Source organism: Phascolarctos cinereus, unplaced genomic scaffold (genome assembly GCF_003287225.1).
Source record: "Phascolarctos cinereus isolate Bilbo 61053 unplaced genomic scaffold, phaCin_HiC Scaffold_4;HRSCAF=312, whole genome shotgun sequence".
Classification (NCBI taxonomy): domain Eukaryota; kingdom Metazoa; phylum Chordata; class Mammalia; order Diprotodontia; family Phascolarctidae; genus Phascolarctos; species Phascolarctos cinereus.
The window spans coordinates 93,833,002-93,848,116 of NW_027555847.1; the positions used below are offsets into that span (position 1 = coordinate 93,833,002).

A 15,115-nucleotide genomic window follows, 5' to 3' on the forward strand; every position below is an offset into this window, starting at 1 on the left:
GCCAAAAAGAGGTTCAGGTAGGACTTTTTCTCACCAGCCACTTTGCTAATCCATACATTTCAACTTCATTACAAAGTTATGCAGGTGAAAAAATAACATTCTTATCCGGCATAATGATGTGCTCTATTACATATCACAAAGGCAGAGAAACATTTTCACGACATTTACTTACAGAATATCACAACCAAGAAAGACAAAGATGTTTCAAGTTCAGTAAAACACATCACCTTATGCCGAGTTAAAATATCTTCGCCCTCATGCTGTAACTACCATGTCCTTCTTGGCCTCCAAAAACTGACATTTTAACCTCTTCACAAAGCATAAATTCTGGTCAATTATGTAGTGGACGGACAGCTAATCTGAATAAATCACCTCTGTGCCAATGCAAATTTCTAATAATTTCCAGTGAATAAAGGGAACATCAGCTGGCAGATTCATGTTGATAGTTCCTAAATAACAACTACAGAGAATTAAGAGCGTGCAGACCATTATTCATTGACAGATGTTTACAATATTCCTCCCTTGCCCTAATTTCTTAGCTTCTACTTTGCTAAACTCCAAAGTAGATGGAAATGTTTGTCTTTTAAATTTTTTTCCTTTTTTTCTGAGGATAGTTTTTGAAGCTATTTTTTCTCTTCCTAGCTACTACTATCACTTGCCTTCATTTTGCATTTGAACCCTAAAGCAACTTCAAACATAAAAAGCAATACACCTCTTTTCAGAGTATGATATGTTCAACATCTCCACCTAGCTATCATTATTTACAAAACCCTATCCTGTTTTTGTGAGTGAAAAAGAAAGCAAAAAGAAGACTATTTTTCCTCCAAAGTTTGTTCGGTAAACATTTGTTTGTAGGTACCTTGCCTCCAAATTTTATTAACAATTGTGTCTGTCCATTTTCTGAGGAAGGATGGCAAAAGGCAAGACCATCTCTTTGTCCATCTCTTCTACAGAAAATAAAGAAATGGGCAAGCGCTCAGGAAATACCATGTCCTGTGTTACTGACTGCTGTAGTCATAAGTATCCATAAGCTGTATCAAGATTTTACCCTAAACTCTTTTTACTGCCAAGTATTTTAGGCCTTGAATTTAATTTTAAAAAACAAAAAACAAAAAACCCATCACCACTACTTACTACCACATTTGACTAAAATTGAACAAAAACATGAATTTATTTAAAATTACAGAACCACTGAAAGATTTTAGGGAACTTCATATGCCAAACCCAAATTTAAGAAAACTTATAAAGTAATATCAATGAACAACACAAATCAACAGATGACTCCTTTCCACAAAATAATATTTGTTATTAAAGATGTGAGATTTTGAACTTGTCCAAATATTTTCCACATAACTTGTTTCATGAAGCCTGTACCTTTTAAAGGCTTAATGGGAAATTTAAGACATTTAAGGAAAGACCTTTTGTCTTGTTCAATACTGCAAAGCGGAACAGGGAGGTCAGTTTGCTTAGACCCAAAGGATGCCAAACTTCTCAGAGAACATAACAGATCATATAGAATGGATCAAAAGAAGCATGTTATGATGCTATATTCTATATGCAATTTATAGGTCTGTGCATGAAAGTGTAGACAATTTTAAAAGATATTTCAAGGGTAAACAATATGTATTTCAATTTTCTTTCAGCAAATTCAATAACAAGCATCACCATTCCCTTTTTATAGATGAGGAAACAGCATCAGTGAGGTTAAGTGATCTATGCAAGGTCTTAAGTATGAAAGGAAGTTCTCAACATTCCTCAAAATATTTTACCTGTTATTTTGATCCCAAAATTCAATATTCTTAACATTATCCTATAATGCCTCTCATTTCTAAGACTAATTCCCTATATGATAATGGGCAAGTGTCATTTTAGTCTCTGGGTGACTTAAGTTGATATTTTGAATGGAACCACTGCAAAAGCAGCCAACCCAAACATTTCAGCTATTTGACTCTTAAGGACTACACAGATGGTTGTTTGAGTATGCTTCAATGCTACCGTGATGCTTAGTACAATCTTACCTGGTTGAGGGGGATGAGGAGGGGGCATCTGATGGTGCATCATGGGATAAGGAGGGGGCTGCTGATGAGGTAACATTCCCGGATGCCCTGGTGCTCCAATTGGGTTCATACCAGGTCCTCCAGAATGCTGGTGGGATTGCTGAGCATTCTGCCCATGCTGCTGCTGCTCCATTTGCTGGCGAGCCCTTAATTCAGCATATTTTAGCTGCTCCATGTGGAAGTTCTGGCGTTCAGTGAGTAACTGCTGTCTCTGCTGTTCTAACTATAATAAGAAAGGAAAAATCATGTTTTAAAAAGAAAAAAAAATGCTTCAATGTAAATTTCTCAAACCACTATATTGCTAATTACTGTGTTAAATTTCCTTCATGGTTCCCAACATACTGCAAAAGGAACCCAGTGTTACACAAAATGGCTTGTGCCCCTCCTCCAATTCACTTTCCCTGCATTCAAAGCCTGCCTTCCTCTTCCAATTGTTTAGCTGTGTACATACAGTAGCACTCAAGCGGAAATTGAATACAACAGACACTTTTCTATAGCAAGACCTCACTGAGACCTAATGCTGACACAGCTGCAAATGCAGCTGAAGTTCACACAAGGTTCCTCCCCGAATCTACATTTGCACAGGGTGGGAGGAAGGGTGGGAGAGGAAAAAAAAAAGAGAGAAGCAGCCAAACCCCAAACACATTGCCAAGATTTGGAAAAATCCGCTCAAACTCATACCCTTTAACCTCTTGTCCTCAAAATTTCCAACAAATGATCAGGTCCTCCTTTGAAATGTCTGATGTTTCAAAAAAGGAACCCTCTCATAAACATGGGAGCAGAAAAAAAAATTCCTGGCAAATCTCTTCCTACCCAAACCTGTGATAATTTGTTTTTGTTTTTTATTTGTTTTGTTGTTGTGGTTTTTGCAGTATGCCCTTTGGCAGCAGTACTCTACACATGAAAATCAAGAATTGTTCTCATTGCCATCTTTTTTTACTGTATTGTTTCACATGGTCGTGTTTCTCTTGCCCCTTGGCCAACTTCACCTGTTACTGTGTATGAGCTTTTCGCATCACAGCAAAAACTGCAACTGGTGTAAATGGGACTTGTCTCAAAACAGATTTAATAAGTGATAAGGACTACTGAGTCCTGTACCTAGGGACTGTCTCATTTGACCCAGTACTAAGAGTGGGAGGCATTATGTGAAGAATACAGAAGTAAATATCTTTTGAGCAAGGTTTAAAACAATCTCCTGTGGTACAACATATCTTCTTTCCCCGCCTCAGTCTTTCTTCCTTAATGTTTAAACTATCCAGACATTCAAAGGGTCTATACTCTGCAGCCTTACCTGACACCTCCAACTACATTGTATTCCCACTAACTACTGTACAAAAGCATTACTCTAGCCACACCATCTCCTGAACATGTCATGTTACTGCTGTCTTTATACTCTCTCTCCTATACATTCCTATAGGAGTAGCATTTATTTTCCATACCTATCATTTGTAATTATATTGCTTTTTATTGCTAGGTTTTAAAAAAGAGTCTATGTCACATATCTCCACATAATTGGAAGGGTATAAGAATGCTTTTGCAGCCTTCATTGAGTATTTCAAAGACCTGTGATTTTGCAGGTATTTGGACTTCTTCCTTTGAAGATTTTACACCATTTACAATTTAGCGAGTGATCATCAAGAGGTGCTGTGGCAAAAGTAAAAGTAAAGAAAAGAGAAGAAAAGAAAAGACAGGATGAAGAGATGAAATGAGAGAAGTGAGGAGAAAAAAAAGCCTCATAGTTCTTTATCATGACATTTTGTTAGAAAACAGAATCGGTAAGGACTGGATGTGGCAAGTTATTATGTAATACCATTAAAAAAAAAAAATCAAACACATATCTGAGCAGATGGGAAGATTTGTTCCTGATGTGGAAGTGATCCCTGAGTCAGTGGTTTATCAATGTCTTCTCATGCCTCTTAGAAGTCTTTATATTTCTTGTTTCATAGGATGTAAAATTCCATTATATTCATATATCACAACTTGTTTAACAACCCCAAGTTGATGGGAGTCTAGTTTGCTTCAAATTCTCTGGTACTAAAAAAAGTGCTGTTAAGAATATTTATACATATATAAATATGTGACCTTAAATTTTTTTTTTAATCCTGAACCTTAATATAAAATAAAAAGATAAATATATAAATAATATAAAAAAACCCCAGCAACCCATATATGCAAAATGTGAAAAAAGGGCTGCATAAGAAACCATGCATTTCCATTTCATATTATTTCCCTTTTTTAAAAGTATAAAATAACTTCCATGTTACTTATAAAAATGCTTGGCTCTGCTTTCCCTTGAACTTCCTTCTCTTGCATGTGATGAGGTCTAGAGGTTTAGGGGTGCTGGGACCCCCAGATCGCGACTCAGGCCCTGCCTGAATTAATTCAACCCAAATCTTCTTTCAGCCAGAGAAAAAGTTTATTACAGATACACCATACAGACCAGACTCTTAAGGAATCTGAACATTAGTAATGCCTGTAGGGATGAGAGGACATGAGAAAGTCTCAGCCTTTTGGCATTTAAATGGGGGCCAGGGTGGATCTTACATATATTAGAGTAACTTGGGGTGACCAGGGAAGGCACTGGGAAAAGAGTAGAGAATTCTGATTGGAATGTCTAAGAGACTGAATAGACAATGGGAATAGATAATAAGAGGAACAGGAAGGAAGAAGTTTGAAAGGTTATCTGAATAAGATCAAAAGGTGGGGCTAGGGCTTTCAAAGGAAGACAAGGGGAGTAGAAAAGGAGACCAGACTCTGGCTTGAGACCAGAATAAGAAAAGTTTAAGGGCTTTCCAGGACCTGTAGACAAATGGGAGTCAGATTCTTTTTAGGGCAAGGGGCGAAGGCAAAGGCACATCTGAATAAGATCAAAAGATAGGGCTAGGGCTTTCAAAGGGAGATGAGAAGCTGGGGCCTGTAGAGCCAGATTCCCTCTGGGGCAAGAGGCTTGGACCCATACAGGCATTTAAAAAAATATTTCAATGGCTTCCCCTCCCCCCCCATATCACTCTCTAACCTCCTACCCCACCACTTCCCAAAAACAAACAAACAAAAACCAACAACCCTTGTAATACATAAGCACAGTCAAGTCAAATGAATCCACCTAATGGCCATATCCAAACACAAATGTCTCTTGGGGCATTTTGAGTCCATCACCTGACAGAGGGTAGGTAACATGCTTCACCATAGGTCCTCAGAGACAGTGCTGACTATTGCACTGACCAGAGTTCTCAAATCTTCTCATTGTTTTTCTTTACAACGCTGTTGTTCCTGTATACTTTGTACTCTGATTTCTGCTTAACTTCACTCTGCATCAGTATCTTATAACACAATGACATTCTAGTACATTCAGATACCACAATTTGTTTAGCTATTGTTTACCCCAATGATGAGCACCCTATTAGATTCTAGTTCCTTGCTTTTCTCCACCCTCCCACCTTAATCCCTCCCTTTAAAATCAGGAAGTTCATTTTGCTTGTGACTATTCCCTCCTCAAAACCATCCTCTCTCTCAATGACACCCCACCACCCCAAACTTGTTTCACTGTTGTTTGATGTATTTCTACAACAAACTCTCCCTGAGGAGAAAGTGTATGCTAGTCCTCAGGGATGGCAATGACTGACCTGGTTAAATTCAGAGAGGTTCATCAGCAGATGGATGATGAATTTTTGGCCCAGCCACTCTCTAAGCCCATCTCCTGAGTTACAGAACCACAGAATATGAGAGTCAGAAAGGATCTCAACAGCAATCTCCACTCTAATACACTGGAGAAGTAGCTATCCAATGTCTGAAGATGTCCTAACAGGAGCAATTCACCACTTCTAGTGGACTTTCCATAAGCTTTAATTACAAAGAAGTGTTTCCTAAAATCAAGGCTCAATTGGCCTCTTTGCAATTTCTGCCCACTGCTCCTGGTTCTGCCTCCTTGAGCCAAATGACACAAAATCTCCTCCATTGACAGCCCTTCAAAGACCTGAACACAGTCACCAAGTCCCTCCTTAGTAGTTCTAGGCACAGAATAACTAAACCTAGTATGGGCGGGCAATCAATCATCACATCGAGTACTTGAGGCCCTTGACCAGGGATGGGGAACCTGAAGCCTTGAGGCCACATGTGGCCTCTAGATCCTTAAGTGCTGCCCTTTGAATCCAAACTTTACAGAAAAAATCTTCTAATTAGGGGGGATTTGTTCTGTGAAGTATAGGAACACAAAAATTTAACAGGCTAACTTTCAAAGAAGTTAGTTCCCTATACTTGGAAGTCTTCCAGATAACCAGTTGTCAGGTATTTTACATGAGATTACTGGTTTAGAGCAAAGGTTCTTTAAATTTTTTTCCCTTTCAATTACATGTAAAATTAATTCTTAACAATCTTTTAAAAAATTTTTGAGCTCCAAATTCTCTCCCTACCTCCCTACTCTAACCCCTCTTCGAGAAAGAAAGTACTTTGATATAGATTATACATATGCAGTCATGCAAAAACATTTCCATATTAGCAAAGTTGAAAAAGAAAACAGACCCCAAAAAACTAAAAGAAAAATAAAGTAAAAAAAATATACTTAGGTCTGCATCAACTACATCAGCTCCTTCTCTGAAAGAAGGTAGTATTTTTTTCATCATATTCCTTCAGAACTGTTTTGAATCACTGCACTGATCAGAATAGTTAAGTCATTCACAGTTGATCATCATACAATACGGCAGTTATTACGTGCAATATTCCCCTGGTTCTGCTCAACTCACTCTGCCCTTTTTCTGAAAGGAACCTGCTCAACATTTCTTATAACACAACAGTATTCCATCACAATCATATACCAAGACTTGTTCAGCCATTCCCAAATTGGTCATCCTCTCTCAGTGTCCAATTCTTTGCTACCACAAAAAAATAGGCTATAAATATTTTTTGTACAAATAGGTCCTTTTCCTTTGATCTCTTTGGGGCATGGACTTAGTACTGATATTGCCGGGTCAAAGCATATGTACAGTTTGATAGCCTTTGGGAATAGTTCCAAATTGCTCCCCCGAATGGTTGGATCAGTTCACAACTTCACCAACTGTGCATTAGTGTCCCTGTTTTTCCACATTCTCTCTAATATATGTCATCTTCCTTTCCCATCATTTTAAGCAATCTGATAGGTGCGAGGAGATACCTCAGAGTTGGGTTTTTTAAAAAATTAATTTATTTTTAGTTTTCAACATTCACTTTCATAAGCTTTAGAATTTCAAATTTTCTCCCCTTCTCTCCCTGCCTCCCTCCCCAAGATGGCATGCAATTTGATATAGTATCTACATATACATTCCTATTAAACATATGTTCACATTAGCCATGTTGTAAAGAAGAATTAGAACCAATAAGAGAATTAGAACCACAAGAAAGAAGAAACAAGAGAGAAGGAAAAAAAGCAAATAGTATGCTTCAATCTGCATTCAGACTCCGTAGTTCTTTTTCTGGATATGGACAGCATTTTTCATCATGAGACTTTTGGAGATGTCTTAGATCCTTGCATTGCTGAGAAGAGCTAAGTCTATCTAAGTTGGTTATCACACAACATGGCTGTTACTGTGTACAATGTTCTTCTGGTTCTGCTCACTTCACTCAGCATCTACCCACACAGGTCTTTCCAGGTTTTTCTGAACCCCACTTGCCTTTTTTTTTTAAATCAGAGTTGTTTTAATTTGCATTTCTCTAATCAATAACAATTTAGAGAATTTTTTTTTCATATGACTATAGATAGTTCTGATTTCTTCTTCTGGAAACTACTTATTCAAGTTCTTCGACTATTTCTCATTTAGGGAATGACTTGTATTCTTTTAAATTTGACTCAATTCTCAATATATTTGAGAAATGAGGACTTTATCAGAGAAACTTTTACCTAGTTTTATATTTTTTTAACTATCCATCTTTTTCACTTAGATTGTCAGAGTTAATGGCACGTAACTGGGCAAAACAGCTCCTAATAAGTGCTTTAATTTCCTCTTTTTTGATGGTGAAATCACCCTTTTCATTCTTGATATGAGTAATTTGGTTTTTCTTCTTTTTATTCAAAATTACCAATGATTTATCTTTTTCATTATTTTTCCCCATAAAAGTAGCTCCTAATTTTATTGATTAGTTTAATGGTTTTCTGATTTTCAATTTTATTAATCTCTCCTTTGATTTTCAGGATTTTCAATTGGTGTTTAACTGATTGTTCATTTGGTTTTTTTCTACTCTTATTTTTTAATTGCATGCCCAATTCATTGATCTGTTCTTTCTCTATTTTATTGATGTTAAGTGTTCAGAGATATAAAATTTCCCTTAAGAACTACTTTGACTGAATTCTATAAATTTTGCTATGTTGTCTCATTATTGCCATTCCCTTTATTGAAATTATTGTTTCTATGATTTGCTGTTTCACCCACTTATTTTTGGGATTAGATTATTTAGTTTCTAGTTAATTTTTAATTTATGTTTCTGTGGTCCTTTACTGAATATAAATTTTATTGCATTATCGTCTGAAAAGAGTACATTTAACGTTTCTACTTTTTTGCATTTGGCTGTATGCCCTAATAAATGATTGATTTTTATTAAGATTCTGGGCACAGCTGAGAAAAAGGTGTATGCCTTTCTATTCCCATTCAGTTTTCTTCAGATCTATCATCTCCAACTTTTCTAAAATTCTATTCATCTCTTTAATTTCTTTCTTGTTTATGGTTAGATTTACCTAGTTCTGAAATGGGAAAGTTGACGTCTCCCACTAGTATAATTTTTGTGTGTATTTCTTCCTGGAACTCATTTACTTTTTTTCCTTTAAGAATGTAGATGCTACTATTTGATGCACATGATTAGTACTGATATTGCTTCATTGTCTATGGTACCTTTTAGCATAATGTAGTTTCCTTGTTTATCTCTTTTAATTAGATCTATTTTTTGCTTTCGCTTTGTCTGAGATCACAATTGCTACACCCTTGCTTTTTTTTTTAAATCTCAGCTAAAGAATAAGAGATTCTGCTCCAAGCCCTTATTTTAATTCTGTGTATGTATTTCAAGCAAGTTTCTTGTAAACAATGTATTGTTGGAATCTGGTTTTTAATCCATTCTGTTATTTGCTTCTGTTTCATGGGTGAGTGCATCCCATTCACAATTAAGATTACTGTGTATTTCCCTCCATTCTATTTTTTCCCTGTTTATCCCTTTCTCTCTCATTTTAACTTTTGCTCTCTTCAAAGTCTGTTTTGCTTCTGATCCCTGCCTCTGGCAATCCATCCCTTCTTCTATCAGTAGTCCCCTTCACCTCCTATTTCTCTGTAGGGTAAGAAAGGTTTCTATACCCAAGTAGGTGTGTATGTCATTCCTTCTTTCTGCCAGTTCTGATGAGGTTCAAATGTTGCCCACCCCCATCTTCTGTTCCACTGTAAAAGCTTTTCCTTTCAAGACACTTTTATGTGAGATAACTTGCCCCATTCTACCTCTCCCAGTGCATCCCTTCTTCTCACCTTTTTGTTTTTATGAAATCATCCCATCATAATCAATTCAAATCCATGCCCTCTATGTATATTCTTTCTAACTGCCCTAACAATAATAAAGTTCATAGGAGTTACAAGTATTATCTTCCCATGTAGGAATGGAATGGTTTGTCCTTATTGATTCTCTTATGATTTCTCTTTCCTGTTTAACTTTTTTTTTTTAAGGCAATTGGGATTAACTGACTTGCCCAGGGTCACGCAGTTAGTAAGTGTCAAGTGTTTGGTCTGAGGCTGGATTTGAACTCAGGTACTCCTGACTTCAAGGCCGGTGCTCTATCCACTGTGCCACCTAGTTGCCCCCGTGTTTAATTTTTTATTCTTCTCTTGAATCTTGTATTTGAAAGTCAAAGTTCTTGGTCTTTTCATCAGGAATTCCCAAAAGTCTTCTATTTCATTAAATATCCATTTCCCCCACTAAAGAATTATACTCTGTTTTACTGGGTAGGTGAGTCTTGGTTGTAAACCTAGTTCCTTTGCCTTCTAGAATATATTCCAAACCCTCTGATCCTTCAATGTAGAAGCTGCTAAATCTTATGTTATCCTGATTTTACCTCCACGATATTTGAATTCTTTCTGGCTGCCTGGAGTACTTTTTCTCTGACTTGAAAGCTCTAGCATTTGGGTATAATATTCCTGTGTGTTTCATTTTGGGATCTCTTTCAGGAGGTGATTAGTAGATTCTTTTCATTTCTATTTTACTCTCTGTTTCTAGGCTATCAGGGCAGTTTTCCCTAATAGTTTCTTGAAAGATGATATCTAGGCCCTTTTTCTGATCATGGTTTTCAGGTAGTCCAATAATTCTTAAATGATCTCTCCTTGATCTATTTTCCAGGTCTATTGTTTTTCTAATGAGATATTTCACATTTTCTTCTATTTTGTCATTCTTTGGATTTTGTTTGTTTCTTGATGTCTCATAGAGCCATTAGCTTCCACTTGCCCAATTCTACTTTTTAAAGAGTTATTTTCTTTCAGTGAATTTTTGTACATCTTTTCCCATTTAGCAAATTCTTTTTATTAAGGAGTTCTATGGTGAATTTTTGTATCTCTTTTTCCATTTGGCCATTTTAAGGAGCTCTCTTCAGAGGATTTTTGTGCCTATTTTACCATTTGGCCAATTATGTTTTAAGGTTTTATTTTCTCCAGTACTTTTATGGCTCCTTTAAAAAGCTGTTTTTATTTTCATGATTTTCTTGCATTGGTCTCATGTCTTTTCCCAGTTTTTCCTTCACTTTTCTCATTTGATTTTTTAAAGTCCTTTTTGAGCTCTTCCAGGAATTCTTTTTGGGTTTGTGCACAATTTACATTTTCTTTTGAGACTTTGCATGTAGCTGTTTTGATGTCGCCATCTTCTGAATTTGTGTGTTGATCTTCCCTGTCACCACAGGAACTTTCTATGGTCAAGTTCCTTTTTTTTGTTTACTCATTTTTCCAGCCTATTTCTCAACTTTTAACTGGATGTTAAAATCGGAAGCTTTAGGTTTTTTATGCAGTTGTCTTCAGAGCTAATTCTGGGGGGTCTGTATGTTCCAGTTTTTCTAAGATGGTATGATCTAAGGAGAGGTGTGTTCAATGCTCTCCTGGTCTGCGCATGACCATAAGCACTCTTTTCCACCCTGAAACTGTGACCAGGTCCCCTGCTGCCCTGGATCTACCAGTGCTCCTTTTTCTTTATATCCCTAGAAATGTGTCTCAGACCCCTACTCTCCCACAGCCATAAGTGCTAGCACTCCGTTCTGCCTAGGACCTGAGACCAGGGCCCTTTTTCCCTTGAGAACAACCACAAGCACTCCTCTCTGCCCTGGAATAGCAGCCACGGCTTCTATTCTCCTGCAGCCACGAGCAATAGTGCTACTGTTTGCCCTGAGACTGAGACCTGGAACTATCTGTGGGCAATGCAACAGGGTCATCGACCCAGTGCCAGCAAAAGGTCCCCTGTGATCACCTTCTAACCAGTTGTCTGACCCCCTTACCATCTGTGGAGTGAGAGCTCCTGCGCTACTGATGCAGCTGCCTTCCAAGACCTGCTGATGGCTTGCTGAGGCGGCACTATGTTACAGGCCTGAACAGCACCCTAGAGACATATACCTTTCCTGCTAATTTCCAAATTTGTTTTGGGCTGAAATATAGTTTCACCCTGACCTTTTCTTAGTTCTGCCATTCCAAAATTTAAAGTTATTTGGGGAGAATTTAGAAGAGCTCAGGTGAGTTCCTGCCCTTCCTCTGCCATCTTGGCTCTGCCTCTAGAGCAGAGGTTCTTAATCTGGGGTATAGGCTTCAAGGGATCCATAAATTTGGATAGGAAAAAAGTTTTACCATTTCAATGCAATAGGTTTCCTGTGTAGTCCTAGGTATTTAAAAATATTATTCGAGAAGATATCCATAAGATTTCATTAGACTGCCAAAGGGGTGCATAATGCACAAAAGGTTCAGAATCCTAAGTTTGAAACTGGACTAGATGATTCTTCCACCTAAATATTTACAAAAAGACTACCTTTTCCCTGGAACTGACTTACTTTCTTTAGGGCCATCTCTTTGCTTTTGTTGCATACATTTTTCTTCCCATGTGTAACTTTCTTCCCCCCCCCCCCCAAACAGCACTATGGGGAAAGCTAGGTGGTGCAGTTGATAGAGCACCAGCCTTGGAGTCAGGAAGACCTGAGTTCAAATCCGGACTCAGACACTTGACACTTAACTAGCTGTGTGACCCTGGACAAGTCACTTCACGCCATCACGAAGGAAGGAAGAGTACTGTGCAGTTTTATTAACTATTCAAGTATAGCAGTATCTGGAAAGACATACAATGGTCAGGTTTCAAAAATGAACAGATAATCAGCATCTAACAGTTGGAAAGATGCATACTACAGATTTTACAAACATGTTTTCACAAAGCCAATATAGTACTAGCCATTAACCTAGCACCAAGTATACTGGAACAGAAAAGACACAGCAAGGAAAACTGCTATGTTAGAAAGACTTCCACGCTTTAAGGAAAAAAAAACACTTGTAGTTTCTCCCCCTTTCCCCACAAAACAACATCTGTACTGTTTGGATCTACCTATGAGGCTTAACATCAGTTTCTAGAATACTTTTCGGGAGGAATACAATAAAAGTGACACTGGCCAGTTCAGTCTTTGTAAGTCTAGGATGGGGAGAAGCTGGATCTTGGACGGCTAGTCAGCTCCATTTCTGTCAGCAGGGTCTTTGGACTCTGTTCTTCTGGACCTCTTCTCCACGTGCTTATCATTCTCCCCCAATGCTCCAACATGGCAGCCCTTTGTGCCTCTTGGCTCTCTCTGCTGGTTTCCATTTTGCAGTTCAGTTTTTCTTCCACCATTTTACTGAAGTTGTTGTTTTCTTCAATTGCTTTCTGAAGCACTTCCTTCTTATATTCCCACTTCTCAGCTCGCTGCTTCAAGACCTCAGCTCTATGAGACTTGTGTCTTTCTTGTACAGCTTCTAGTTTTATCTTAATTTCTTTCAGGGAAGTATCTTTCTTCTTTGGAGGGAAAGGTGGAATTCTGGGACTGTAGCTCAAATATCTGCCCTGAGGCATGCTTCTCAAGTTCTTTCATGTGGATATCAGAAGAAGCCATGAGAGTGGCAGTATACTCTAGATAATCCACAATGCTGTAAAAAAAAAAACCCTGTATCCTCAGTCAGGCCATGGTAGAAAACAGAATTCCCATAACAGTAAGTGATAATAATGTATTCTTATTGTTTGTCAGGGCAAGGCAACAGGCAGGCACTATACCTTGGACTGGGGCTGCCCTTGTATCACTCACAAAGGCACAGTCACATCTCTGGCTCATGGTGCTGCTGGTCTCATGGCTCTGAGAGCTTAAGAGAGTTAAGGCTGAGCTTCACTTGCTGCATTCTTCAGGACAACAAGCTGTACAGAGCTAGAAATGGTGCCAGCCAGCCCAGGATGGGCTAGAGGTCTCCTCATTTGTAACTCTGTTCCTAATTTTTGGTACCACTCTATTAAAATCATTTCTTTCTGGTCCTTAACTTCCTTCGCTAGCTCCCTTTCAAATCTATGGGTACAGTAGGCTCATGCCCCATTCTATCAGTTTTGAGTACAGGGAAGACTGACAGTAAAAGGATAAGAGGAATATCAAAGAACTGGGAAACAAATGAACAAGGGAGTGTTTTTTTATGAGAAGTCTAACTCAGGATAAGATCAGCATCTTTACTTCTTGCAACTTTTTGAAGAGGAAAAACAACAACAACAATTTAGTCAATCCTTGAATCAGACATTTGACCTAGTCCTTGGTGCTAATGAGAGTTCATCTCCACTCATCATGCTAAAGAAATCCTCCAATATGTAACAAGTACAGAGATCAATTTTAAGCTGATATGGACCTAGTAAGAGTGGTACAAGGACCCAAAAGTACACATGGAGTTACACGGAATTGGGGCTTAGTAACTGTCTCAGGTGACAAATACAGGTATGAGCTTATACACAAACAAAAAAGAAACAGTGGCAAACATTCCAAAAAAGAGAAGCATGTGGTTATCAATTTCAATTCAACAAACTAAAAAGTTTCTTGAATTGTAGAATATTATTTACATGTTATTATGAGAAGGGGTAAAATTGAGGAAATGAATGCAACACAAATAAGAGAAACTACTTACCAAGAAAATCTTCTCTATCAGATTTTCTGATAAAAGTTTGATATCCAAAATATAAAGGGAACTGACAGAAACATATAAGCCATTCCCCAACGGATGCATGATCAGTATATAAACCAGTAGTTATCAAAACACAAACCACAAATCATTTAACAACACGTGAACTTATTGCAAATAATTAATAAATAATAGAAATTCAAATTAAAATAGCTCTGAGGTATTTTCCTCAGACCCATCAAACCGAGAAAGATGAAAGGAGGCACAAATAGTCAAAGCTGGAGGGACTCTGTGAAGACAATCTATTGCTGTTTTTGCTGGTGGTGTGGTGAACTGGTCCAAGAACTCTGATGTTATGGAAGGCACGAAGGAAGGAAGGAAGGAGGGAGGGAGGGAGGGAGAGACGGAGGGAGGGAGAGAGAGAGAGAGAGAGAGAGAGAGAGAGAGAGAGAGAGAGAGAGAAAGAGAAAGACCAAAGGAACGAACAAGTTGCTAGACAGGAAGACATGTTAAGAACTGTTAGAGAATAAAAACTAAAGAACCAGGAGAATAACAACTGTTAATAATGTAAAAGAAAAGAACACTAAAAGGTAGGTAAACTTTGATTACAGATCATGAACAATACTGTAGTGGACAAAAAACAAAACACACTTTCCTCTTGCCCATCTCTTTACTGAAAGGATCATGATTCAATGATTCTCTTGGTAGCATGGTGGGAAAATACAGGTGTCAGATTTATGATCAACTATTAAACACGGCTAGTTCCATTTAACTACTTTTTAATGAGAAAGGATATTAGGAAATGTCTTTTGCTTAAAAAAAAAGCATTAATAAAACAAAAATGAAGGAAGGAAGAATTTCTAAAAGGGTAAACTGCATTCTTTTCCTCAAGATCAATACTAAAAATTACCAGGCTCCTGTCTTACT

General features: G+C 37.7%; 1 protein-coding gene and 1 pseudogene across 4 annotated transcripts in view; both read right to left on the minus strand.

Moving 5' to 3' along the window:
- The window catches only part of SMARCC1 (SWI/SNF related BAF chromatin remodeling complex subunit C1), a 173,830-nt gene that overhangs the window by 21,022 nt on the left and 137,693 nt on the right, over nucleotides 1–15,115 (minus strand). For all 4 annotated transcript variants that reach the window (XM_078152454.1, XM_020999002.2, XM_078152455.1 and 1 more), the window contains one exon: nucleotides 2,019–2,280. In XM_078152454.1, the coding sequence (XP_078008580.1) occupies nucleotides 2,019–2,280 (262 nt within the window). The remainder of the gene's footprint in view (nucleotides 1–2,018; nucleotides 2,281–15,115) is intronic.
- Nucleotides 12,167–15,106, minus strand: LOC144456790 (stathmin pseudogene; annotated as a pseudogene).